The following is a 12,904-nucleotide window of genomic DNA, read 5'->3' as shown; positions in this document are numbered from 1 at the left end:
TGGTTAAACGCAGCGTTGTCTCACAAAACTCCAAAAAGTCACCAAGTGGCCTGTGCATTAAGACTTATGCTTCATATGGTCTGGTTAACTTATGTAAGTCACCAATGATGTCTAAAAACGCTGTCTAGGTAGGCAGCTCACTGGGTTTTGTGACACAGCCACTGACTCCACTCATCTTCGCTTCAAATACAGGTCAACATAACATAACTTGACTACCAACTGATAATATCCCGTGAAGGAAAGTGTATCTGTTAAGACAACCGATGAGAGTTAAAAGTGAGAGTTGGCTCTCTCGGTCTTAAATTAGACGTCGGTTATTTAAGGTTAGTCAAACAGAATTCGGCCCTTCTTACCTTTTTAGAGCAGCTGCGCTTTTCCTCGTCAGTTAGCCTGCTCGCGCTAGCGCTGAAACCCCGATGACTCTTCTCTCCAAAAGATGACGAGACCAACTCGAGCTTTACAAAAACAACATTTTACATCCGCTGACCTCAAATGTTCGATCTTATAGCTAATCCTCTCGATCTTTTTTCGCAAAACACCTAAAAACTCGACGAATGACAACGTGCCCACCTCCCTGTCCATCAGATTGGAGCAGCGCTAGCTAACGGCTTTGACAATCCGCTCTTCTGATAGGGGAGCTGCGGTGTCAAGATTGCGGGGCTAAACCCCGCCCCGCACTAGAAGTGATGAATGCACTGTATTCACACGCTTAACAAATATACCATTCTATTTGCTGATTGAGCCATCAATCAATACATACTGCTACTGGATTGGCTATAGCACAAGATTCTGTGATAATTCCCTCGATTTGTCAAAATACAAAATGTCAAAATTCGTACACTGCGTAATTAAGTACATAGACTAGAAAAATCAATAATTTTAGATCAGACCCCTTTGCTGTTCGTTGTTTATGAGGTTCGGTTTTTCGTTGTGAGGTCAGTCGATTGATGATACAATTAGATGGCTATTGACATAACACTAAAAGCGATTAAAAATTATATTAACGGTAATTTTATGATTTCTCTGAAGTTGTCTAAATCATTTCGCAAACATCTGTATCTGTTCAATTCCAATCTAATCTCTTTTCTTTCTCTGTTCTGACTACAATATTAGTATTTGTTCAGGGTATTAGATAAGCTAAGAAGTAAGTGTTGTAAATCAGTTACTTTTACACGTTTACATGTACATACATGTCTGAACGCTTTAAATTTGAGACTTTCTTTTTCTGTTTTTCTGTCTCTTTTATTCATAATAATAATAATAAACATGAACTGACGTTTTATTTTGTTAATATTCACTTTGATATTACATGTAGATGTACATTACAAATTAAACGTCATCAAAATCTCAATTTAAATCTTATGAAAACAGTTAACATATACTGTTAAATTGTCACGCACAGGAAAATAAATACTTAGGTTATGATATTGTTCTTATATAGAAAAAAACAAAAACAAAGAATAAATGAAAAATGTTATAAACAACATCTTTCCAAATATTTTAAGTTGTTGTGAGATTTTTGTTTGGTGCTTCCGGCTTAACTCCTGCACTTCCGGGTTAGCGTTGTTGCTGATAAGAGTCGACTGGAGGTCATGTTATAAAGTGTGTCGTTGGTCTTGTTTACTAGTAATCCGCGTAATCCTATGGATACTGCACCAACAATATTGTTTTAGTAATCGCACTGTGCCTTTTGAATCAGTCATGTCGCAAGCATCGTCTGGATTCAATCCGGCTGCTCAAGTCCCACATGCGTCCAGTAAGGTAGGCAGTAAATTCACCTGACAGTGTTTATAAACCAAATATTCTGTCTCTACTGCTGTATCTTATGCAGAAGTACTTCAGAAGCAAAGTGTGTGTTCGGTTTTCTGTTTACATGATCAATAGACCGTTGATAAGGAACTTTTAGAGAGTTTCCTCACGTATAGTTTTGTCTTTTCAGGGTCCATTTGGGGCTGCGTATATTCCCAATGAAGAAGAGAGGCGTGTCTTCAGAGAGTGCAATTCAGAAAGCTTCTGGTACAGATGTGAGTAGTATACCTTGACTGTTACTCTGCAAAACATTTTAGTGTTACTTCATTTTATTTACTTTGTAAGTTATAGTCTCAAGATGCTTTGTCTTTGCCTCTGATGAGAAAATACTTTAGAAAGAGACTTGTGAACATGTCTGCTCTCATGTCTGCTATTATTTGCAGCCTTGCCATTTTCCGCCATTGCAATTGGAATCACTCAGGTAATGGTATCAAGAGGTAAGTTCAAATCCAATATTTCTTTTTTCATTGTCATGCAAAACCATAAAAGTTATGGAGAAGTAATGGAAATTTAAGGGAGAGTTCAACCAAAAATGGAAATTCTCATTCATATTTGTTGTTCCAAATGACTTAAAACACAAATTAAGATCTTTTAATGAAACCTGATGAACTTCTGTCCCTACATTGAAAGTTAATTTCACAAAAACTTTGATGCTTCAAAATGTTCATAAAGATCTCCATATAAATAAAGAAAATTCCATAAAGAAATCCACATGAATTAGGGGTGGGCGATCTTCCCAAAATTTTATATCATAATCTTATAACATATCACCGATCTTAAAACACAGTATTGCATTAAACAGTTTTCAAAATAGTAATTAAATCCTAAGTTAAACTTTAAAACACTGCATAGTTTTCACTGTTTGAATCAAATATACATTGATTCTTATTAAAACTACTTAAGTTATTCAGTCAAGAGCAGTGAATGATTTTGTCTTTTGTTAAACATTAATGACACAGACAGCAGCAGGTATTTGCAATAGGCTTTAAGACTGAATGCATGGATCTAATATAATGACAAACATCCAATTTCTTTCCCAACTGTTATACACTTAAAGGGATAGTTCACCCAAAAATTAAAATTCCGTCATCATTTACTCACCCTCAGGTTGTTTCAAAACTGTATAAATTTCTTTGTTCTGTTGAACACAAAAGAAGATATTTTGAAGAATGTGGGAAATTGAACAGTTCTGGGGCACCATTGACATCCATAGTATTTTTTTTTTCCCTACTATGGAAGTCAGTGGTACCCCAAAGTGGCCTAGTTACAAACTTTCTTCAAAATGTCTTCCTTTGTGTTCAGCAGAACAAATAAATGTATACAGGTTTGGAACTACTTGAGGGTGAGTAAATGATGACAGAATTTTCATTTTTGGGTGAACTGTCCCTTTAAGACATAACTGACTGTCTTTATGTACATACTCACCAAGACGGACATTTTGACATTTTTGTGTATATTTGACCATTTTTGCCATGCGCCTGAAACCCCATGTATACTTTGCTCGTCTGTGTTCCGCTCCGTCTCGCAGCGCGTGCACAGCAAGCATGTGAGGATCAGTCTCTTTCACAGTTCAATGCGCTTTTAATAACTCTTTTTAAAATAAAGCATGTCCCGCAGTAGACTGCATTTTATGACAGTCATGTTACATGATTTGACTGATTTAGACGTTAAGTTTAGGCTTTTAAGGAGGGGCGAAAGCACACGTTTTAAAGGAAAGGAACAGCATATGGCACAATGATCATAGTCAAAATCAAAACTAAAATTTTGATTCATCGCATAGCCCTACTGCTGTTGAATTGTTTTTCAAATGTGTCACGATGCATGAAAGACACATGATAAAATTTGGCTCACAGCAATCTAGTAGGCAGTCACTGCTGTATTTTAAAGTCCCCCTGTTGTCAATAATTGTATCCCTTAAAACTTATCTTTGTTCACCAAAATTCCATATTTAAATGTTTTTTCCTGTGAAAAAAAAATTCTTCATGCTTTAAAATAGCTTGAATGTAACTCTACACCCTTGCCTCATTTAGTATATGTGGATCTATGAATATGCTAAATAGCCCCGCCTCCACTCACTCGCACAAGCTCAGATGAGATCCACACGGTCAACTTCCTGAGGTAAACGCTGCACAATGGTATCGTTTTTTACAACATCAGACACATAATGGTAATTAATATGATTAGCCTTTTGCTTGACTACATTATCAAACAGCTAATAATGTGTTTCTAATGTTCCTGTTCGCCGTTCGTCAGACAGCTGTCTTCTAAAAATCAGTATCCTTAGAAACTCTTTGAACACCTCAGAATGTCAGTGGAGAAAGGCATATAGTTCATCATAACATCATAGTATACACCATACACCCGCTATATTGCTAAATCTACCCGATTTTTCATATTAACAGGAAAATATACCGGGATAACCTTCTCTTGAGACTCTCCTGCTTCAGAGTGGTCATAGTTTGCTAAAGCCCGCTAGCACGTTGATGTGATTGGTTACAAGGTAGTTTGTGATGTCAGAAACACCAGCGATTTCAAACCGCGTTTTTGAGACTGTTTGGGACTTAAAGCATATTAAAAACACCACATAAACATATAAACATTAAAAACTTGATTTTCACCGCAGGGGGACTTTAACATTAATATGAGGACATAAAAGATCACAATCTCTATGATTCACTTGAAAGGTAGATCATGATATAAAATCATCAGATTGTCCACCCCAAATATGAATCGAGTGGTCTAATCCAAGTCTTCTAAAGAGACACAATCTCTTTATATGATGAACAGATTTAATTTGTTTTTATTCACATATAAACATTGCTCAACGTACATACATGGAGCACATCAAAAATGGTAAATGGAAGCATAGGTTAGGAATGACATGAGGGAGAATAAATGGACAGAATTTTCATTTTTGGGTGAGCAATCACTTTACACTGTAAAAAAGTATGTGTAAAATATATATATATATATATATATATAATATAAAAATACAAAAATCTTATATTGTTTATCCCCAGGAATACTTAGTCCATCACCCCGATTTGGCTCTCTTCCCAAAGTTGCCAGTGAGTATCAAGAACAACAGACGGCACAAATTTTAGTAAGACGACCAAAACCAAGATTTTATGGAGATGGAGGGCTATTAAAAGGCAACATTTTCTTAATGTATGTGATTTTTATGCAGTTGCTGGCATATTTGGATACATTGGTGGGAAAATGTCTTACATGAAGGTCTGTCAAGAAAAGTTTAGGAAACTGGAGAACTCCCCACTGGGAGAGGCACTACGACAGGGACGTCTGCATCACATGCCTTCTGTGTAAGAACATGTTACATGCACAAAATTTCACACTTTTTTTTCTTAACATATATTAGTTTCTATATTTTGTTTTAGTTTTATATAATATAACCTGGTTTTTATTTTAGCTGTTTCTGAAAATAGATATTTTTATCTAAAATATCCTTTCAAACAAATATAAATTAATATTTAAGTAATTCACTTTAAGACAAGTCATTTTTACACATAATAAAATAAAAGTTTGTGTTTTTTTTTGTTGTTGTTTTTTTTTTTTAAGGATAAACCAGTCAGAATTCGCAGATCAAAACCCATCAGAATCTCAACAGTCTGGTTCTGAGTCTGTTTCTCAACCTGCAATGGACGTCAGTTCTATGCCTGAGAGCTACAGCAGTTACACAAGTGATTATACCTACAGCAGCCCCTCCCAGTCATATGACCCCACTCCTTTTAGTTCTGGATTCAGCGATTCTGGTCCCGTTAACATCAGGGATGATATTTCTCCTCAAGGTACTACCACCCTTGCACATGAAGACCAGAACAACATGTATAATCATACAAACATCGATAAACAAATATAAATTTGAGTACAATCGGTGAAGAAAAAGAACATTCATCATTGAATAAGGATTTGTCATCTGATTGGTAGATGTTTAACCAGTAGTTTGCATTTTATCCCAAAGCACCACTTTATCCAGAAGAGGATGTGCCCAAGAAGAGGCCAGTGTTATATGAGGAACTGCGTAACAAAAACAGAGAGAACTATGAGGTCACTCTCACACAGAAAGCTGAAACACTGATGAAACCACAAAGAGAGGTGGCGGCACCTAAGGAAGGTGAGCTTCAGTAACTGAATTCCCTAAAATTTTAATAAGTCTATAGAAACAGTGATTTGTGAGGGCAAAAAAGTTGAGCTTATCTTGTTAAATATTTAACATAAATGTCAAAGCATCCATGAAATAATTCAGAAACAGTACTGTGTTGGGTCGCCAGTTGATGACAAATATACTAGATGATACTTCCACTGACATGGCTGTTGAAGCATTGCATAATGATGTGGCATCTATATGAACATTGCTGTTAATTATTATTTGGTAAGACTTTACAGTAAGGTTTCACTATATTAGTTAACATGAACTAACATTGAATAATACATCTAAATATAGACATTTACCAATACATAATTCATCTTGTATTATTTAATAGACCTGAGATAACATGAATTGACAATGAAGAGTTGTATTTTTATTAACTACCTTTAACAAAGATTAATAAATACTGTAACAAATGATTTGCTCAGTATTAATGTTAGTAACTACTGTTAATTAATGGAACCTTATTGTAAAGTGTTACCATTATTTTATAATCTCAATGTCTTGTATCTTTTAAACCATAAACCGGTTTCTTTCTTACCTCTCCAGTTAAAAAGAACAAGTATGGAGATGCGTGGGATGAGTAAGAGTGACCTGGAGAATCAACTTTCTGAAGAGCTCAAGATCTATACGCAGTGACTTCAGTGAAGTTGTATATGCCTCATTCTGCCAGATCAGACCAAAAGCTGCAATCAAATGCTGAACTGAAGATGAATGTATTTTAAGGAGCAAAACTTAGTTTGGCAAATGAATGCAAACTTGTTAGATTAAAAAACATTTACTCTAATTGCTTTTGATGGCATATGTGGTTTGGAAACAAATGTTGATCTTCTTGGCTTCTAGCTTAAAGTGGATTTAAGCTAAATTATTTTAACAAAGCATCAGTGTTCTATTGATTAGGAAGTTCTGTCCAAATACACTTGAGATTTGTTAATAAATAAATACAAGTATTTTAGATATAATATTCTTTAATATAAACCATGTAATAAAAGCATTGAGGTTGATTATCCAGTCTGTGCACAAGTGACTGTTATGTCAATGTTGTAGGTTATGACAGTAGAGATGTTTAGACTTGGACCCATGATAATAATGACATCATTCACTGATGTTACAGTTATTACAGTCATGTCCTCTGAGCTGGAGATAAGAGAGAAAGATATGTGTGTTCTGAGGTTTAAAGTCTTTTTTAACTTTTTTTTTTTTTTTTTTTTAATTAAGATTGGCAATTAAATTTCAAATAAAGCCTGTGACATCTGTAATTCATTCACTGTACTTTGATCCTTGTTTGTGAAGGTAAATATATATATATAATTTTTTTTTAAAGAGAGAGATCAAGATGACTTCTTTCTGCAGTACAATATTATGATCCAACTCATAAAAGGTATGTCATAAAATTGATCAGAAACCTCCACTCCCTCTCTACATTATAAACAAAAGCTCAGAAAAGTTGAGCAAATATTGGTACATAACAGTATAAGATCTTAAAAAGAGCATTATACTTATTATGAGGTGGATTCTTTAGTACCAGATTTGACACTACTTGAGAACATAATATATAACAACCAGGGGCGTTTTCTCCGAGGAGGCAAGGGAGGCAGTGCCTCCTCAAAAAAATAGGATGAGAAAATAATCCATATTACATATAAAACAGCACAAATATTACAAATTATGACATTAAAAAGAGCGCAAGTCACTCATATTTCTTGAGGAACACTGCCCAACAGCGACACCCGCAGGTAAAGTTACAGCAGGAGTCATGCCTCCCTTTCCATTCATAGAAAACCATCAGACCCCCGGCGTGCGGTGTGTTTTGTGGGGGGTAATTGAGAATGAATGGGGGAAAGTCACGTGAGAGGAGGCAATGTCTCCATCGCGCTATGATTGGATGTAATTGGTTATGATTAGATATGATTGGTTTGTGCGATAAATCCCGCCTCTTGTTTACGTGCACGTTCCGCGCGTCAGTTTGAATGAACAAATGATGGTGTCAATGGGAAGACTAATTGAAAAGTAAGTAAACAGATCACCCAGTTAGATATCACTGCTTTATGTCACGTCAAAATCAAACTTGAAATAGACTGAAAGCATGATGACTGCGGGGGTTTTTAGTGCAATCAGCTTGGTGAAATTAAAAATACAATTCGTGTCTGTGACAGACGGCGTTTACGGAGCATGACTGGTGATCCAAAATAGCCTAAGTTGACAATTAAAAAGAAAAACATCAATACACAAATAAAATATATTGTTTAAATTATTATTACCTTTAGTTATTATTTTGGAATGAATGTAGAAATGCTTAAAACACTAACTTGATGAGATTGACTTAGTTTTGATAAATAGGACATTTATTACAATACTGGTGGATCCAAAATGGTCAATATTCATATTCATGCATTTTATTCATATTTTATGTTAATCATTTATGGCTTATAATTTATCAATATTACTTTTGATTTCATATATTCATGTACTCCTACTCCATATATTAATCCTTATCATATTTTCAAGTATTTACTCTTTATTGTACCCCTTATGGTTATTCTTATTTTATATTTAAGAGTATGTATGCTTGTTATATTTAATTGTTCTTCAAGAGTTCCAATGTGACAGGTCATGTTGACACGTTTGTGGCTAGATATTGGACGTCTGCCATGTACTGCAGAAGCGATGTTTTCGGAATTAGTTGCTCATTTGAACTCAATGTACTTTTGTATCAAAATATGTCCATTTCTATTTCTGCTGACATGTGATAATGTAAGATCTGCAAAATTCCCTTAAGGGGGTCAAAACAACCCCTATATCTATTTTTGACACTTGACCAGTCTATGACATAATGGGTAAATCCATTTGACCTTTTCTTATTAGAACAAAACATAAGTTTGAGTGGGATGTAAATTTCCCTATGCTTATGGTATAAAATGGACTGAGTCGTAGATAGTTTAGCTTTTTCCTTTGCTTTCCTTTGCTCTTCTGCTTCTTCTCTTCTATCTCTCATTTCATTCTGCAAATGTCTTAATTTTGTTCCTTCTTTCTTTATATTCTGATCTTCATCTATCAGATACAATACTCTGGATTCTACAATACTCTAGATTTTATTATTAACTATTAATTACTTAATGAATTTGTTTGTCTATATAATTTTCAATTAATAAAGTTGTTATTCCTTATTTAAATTTGATCTCTGACATAATCATTGCTGGACTGCCTGGATCTCATTTTCTCAAGTTTTTGCATCAAATACATTGTTAATGTAAAATTACAAAATAGAATTCATAAATAAATAAAAATTGTGCCTCCCCATTTCAGAACACCACTGCACGCCACTACATTGTTTCCTCAAATCCACTTCATGCACAAACACAACTATTAGTGCTAAAACACCGCTGCCATTTGACATACCTATGGCTCATTTCAATAAATAAACCGTGCTGCACAAAGGTTGTCTAATTTGTCCACAGCAGTGCATAGCTGCAGTGTCTTGGCGCCCCCTGCTGGTTAGTTAGTTTTAAGGTCCATTCAGGATGATTTCAGCTGCTTTCTGTTGCGTCTTTTTTTAAAAGGAGAAAACATTTTTTACTAATTTTTTTTTATTATAAAAAATACATAGTGATGAGCTGTGTCCTGCTGAGCCTGCAACAGAAAAACGAATAGATTTTCCTTTAGCCTTGATTACACATATTTTGTCCTTATGAACAACGCCACATATAAGGAGCGTCTTGTGGGCGTGGTTTAGAATGTAAATGATTAGCGGCTGGTAGGTGTGGTTTAGAGTGCAGGTGGATCTTTTGTGTTTAGGTAAGGGGTGTGTTTGGGCGTGTTCTGGTTTTTTCTTTTTTGACCTTAGCTCTGAGTGGGTGCATCAGGCGCGGTTGCAGCTTGTGCTTCTTGTTGCTTGCACTTTTCACACACATGGATGCAGTGTCTGTATAAAGGAAAACATGAACAGACATTACAAACTAAATTGATTTCAGTTCCCTGCATGCAAAAAGTTCATGACATGAATAATCCACACATGATACTTACTTATGTTCATGCCTAAAGCCACGAGGTCCAAATCCAGAAGGACCAAAGTTTTTTTTGAACTCTGGTCCCAGTTTATTATTGAACTTCTCTCTGCAGGTCCCAACATAGGAAGCTTTGCCTACTGCATAACCCACAATACCCGCCACTGCAAAGGAATTGCTGGGTTTGTATTCCAACTATATATTGTCACTGTATATATCAATGATGATACAAAGCATTCATGTGAGGTGGTAAATTACATTATTATTAAATAGGCACTTACAAAGCAGTTTAGGGAAATACCCAAATCGCTTGGACTGTTTCCAGACACCTATAAAAAAACAGTTTTCAATTCATCAAAATAAAAAAATTAAAAAAAAATCAGTTATTTAAAGACTTTATAGGGGCTGTTCATACAGAATGCACTTTTCAATTCCACTGCGCTGCTTTTCCATTGTTTTTCTGTGTAAGCATGCGCTAGACGGAAATGTTATGCTCGCGTCTTTTCGCCTCGCGAATGCGCTAAAAATAAAAGTTCAAACTTTTAAAAATAAATAAATAAATAATAATAAAAATAGTTACTTTGGCCACTATACGAAAAAAGTGTAGTTTTGTATATACTTTAATTCATTTCAGTTAACGTTTATTTTATTTTTTATGGTTTAGTTTTCGTTATATAACACTGGTTGTTAGCCTACACGCGTCAGTATTACAGTCTTAACCCTTTCAGCATATGAAATAAAACTGCGCAATCTTAACCCTGAACTCTATACATGGCTTAAACTCAACACTTTGTGTAATGAATGCTTTTTCTCATGTAGACCGAATCTTACCGCTGTATATGAGGCCACCAGTCACAGCCATGCTCCCGGTAGAGAGTGGAAGAGCTGTGGAGACATTAACAGGTCGGAAGTTAAAAAGCTACACATTACGATTCCAAATTCAACATCTAAATACTAAATCTAAACCAATTTTTGGAAATGATTCCCGCTCTTACTACAATATAAAATGGTGCTTGTAGAAGTGCACTGACGATGGAAAAGGATAATGATCAAAATCTTATATCTTAAATTTTTACCTTCTAATGAATATTTGGTTATATTGGACAACTGGGTCACAGATCACTGTCAGTGGCAAACAACTGGCAGACTAAACTTGAGGCTTATGTTTCCCCCAACACAAACATTGCTATCGTTAAACCAAATTCCAGCCATGTTAAAACATAAGCACTGGATAATAAAGGCGCCACTGTTTTACTCCATTAGACCTTTTTTGGACAAACATTCTTGGAAATACATGTGCACACCTGTCAAGTCTCTTTTTACCAAAGCAAACAACCTGTGAAGACAATTCAGAGGGGAACCTCTCCAATGTTTTGACCTAAATACACATTTTAAAAGTATAATTCTATAATACAAATGGTCTAACTGAACTGAATAAAAACATCATATCAGGTCTACTTCCATAAAAAAAAATTAGTTCACCCAAAATTGAAATTCTGTTATCATTTACTCAACCGTTCTTTCTTCTGTGCAACACAAAAGACAATATTTTCTTGTTTTTGGTTTCCCATACAAAGTCAACCAAAACTGTCTTTTGTGTTTTACAGAAAAAATAAAAAATAAAGTCATACAAGTTTGAAGCAATATCAGTGTGAGTTAATGATGATGGCATTGTCATTTTTGGGTGAACTATCACCTTAAGGGATAGCAAATGAATACATATTTATTTACCTCGATACCAGAAGCTCTCGTACTGACATTCCTTCCATATCTGCTTTATATCTTTCCTGGGAAAGTGTGGATCTGCTATGGGACATTGGAATTGCTGTAACAGAAAAAAGTAGTCCTGAATATTCCTCTACTTTCAAAATAATTTTGCATACTAAATACTTCTGCATTCTAAAATACATGCTAGGAATTACAGATCCACTGCCCAGTTATTGTTAACAAAATATTATTCATGCAATCTCAACACAAATTGATTTAAAAAAAAAACTTAAATTTTAAATATATTAAGTGGATTTTTTTCAGGAAGTCATTTATCAGGCGTGGTTAACCAGGTGGCTGCTTTCAAAGGATATTCTGTACTTTTGAGCACATTTCTAAAACATTTCTCTGTGTAAACATAGTGACCATACAGCAGATGCAGGCCTGGTATCACAAAGTGTGGTGAACATCTGGATACTATCAGTCTACATGCTATCAACCGCATGAACATTGATCTGAACCAACATTCAAATGCTATGCACAAATTTTACAAGCTACTTTATGAGCTATTAAACACTGAACACTCCATGAAGACCCACATTAATGCTAAATATTTTTTATTCAATGTTAAAAGACAATACATGAATATTTATCTACAGTCGTTCAGAAAGATAAACAAACCTCTCAACACTCTCTTACCTTCCACCCAGACTGGCCGGGTTTTGTGTCTACCGGTCCTTCTCCTTCTGTCCTCTGATGTCCTTCTGTGGTCATGTCTTTTTCAGCCATGTCTTGCTCTCTTGTCTGTTCTGCTTCTGTTGCTATACTATGTCTTTATTCACTCTTTTTGCTGTTTTTCTTTTGACCTCATTGAGCTCCTCCTCCCTGTTCCTTAACTTTGTACATGCACCTCCCTTTGGGGGCAGTGCTGTGATGCAGTACAGAGGTCTGCTTTGAACACTGTGATTTCAACCCAAATGCAACGTCATGCTTGCTTTGTAAATGACATGCATGAACACTGTGCTATTTGAATTTGTACAACAATCTCTGAATTTACTGTTTTTAGTTGGAACTGTGTACCTTTGAAATATGAATAAAGATATATGAACCTAATGATCTGAACCCTTCACTTAATTCTGTTTTTTGTAGCAGTCACATCAAAGAAGACACATTACATCATGCTTAAAAGTGCTGGTGTTTTACAAATGTCAAATAG

At 35.1% G+C, this 12,904-nt stretch overlaps 3 protein-coding genes across 6 annotated transcripts in view; 1 reads left to right on the top strand and 2 right to left on the bottom strand.

The window, feature by feature from the left end:
• Positions 1-633, bottom strand: part of fryl (furry homolog, like) — a 105,400-nt gene extending 104,767 nt beyond the window's left edge. For all 4 annotated transcript variants that reach the window (XM_051875707.1, XM_051875709.1, XM_051875708.1 and 1 more), the window contains exon 1: positions 354-633. The gene's annotated coding sequence lies outside the window, so the exon portion shown is untranslated. The remainder of the gene's footprint in view (positions 1-353) is intronic.
• An 892-nt stretch (positions 634-1,525) lies between these two features.
• ociad1 (OCIA domain containing 1) lies at positions 1,526-7,240 on the top strand. Its single transcript, XM_051875712.1, has 8 exons — positions 1,526-1,761; positions 1,940-2,024; positions 2,193-2,246; positions 4,830-4,877; positions 4,997-5,129; positions 5,386-5,615; positions 5,789-5,941; positions 6,527-7,240. Exons 1-8 carry the CDS (start codon positions 1,702-1,704, stop codon positions 6,562-6,564), a joined length of 801 nt encoding a protein of 266 aa, XP_051731672.1. The 5' UTR covers positions 1,526-1,701; the 3' UTR covers positions 6,565-7,240.
• ociad2 (OCIA domain containing 2) lies at positions 6,928-12,593 on the bottom strand. Its single transcript, XM_051875714.1, has 7 exons — positions 12,388-12,593; positions 11,713-11,806; positions 10,813-10,866; positions 10,263-10,310; positions 10,001-10,145; positions 9,817-9,899; positions 6,928-9,607 (listed from the first exon to the last, which is right to left on the bottom strand). The coding sequence occupies exons 1-6, from the start codon at positions 12,475-12,477 to the stop codon at positions 9,818-9,820; spliced, it is 513 nt and encodes a 170-aa protein (XP_051731674.1). The 5' UTR covers positions 12,478-12,593; the 3' UTR covers positions 6,928-9,607; position 9,817.
• Between the last annotated feature and the right edge of the window lie 311 nt (positions 12,594-12,904).

The sequence above is a fragment of the Ctenopharyngodon idella genome, chromosome 20 (genome assembly GCF_019924925.1).
Source record: "Ctenopharyngodon idella isolate HZGC_01 chromosome 20, HZGC01, whole genome shotgun sequence".
In the NCBI taxonomy this organism is placed as follows: domain Eukaryota; kingdom Metazoa; phylum Chordata; class Actinopteri; order Cypriniformes; family Xenocyprididae; genus Ctenopharyngodon; species Ctenopharyngodon idella.
This window is presented reverse-complemented; position numbering and strand designations above follow the sequence as displayed.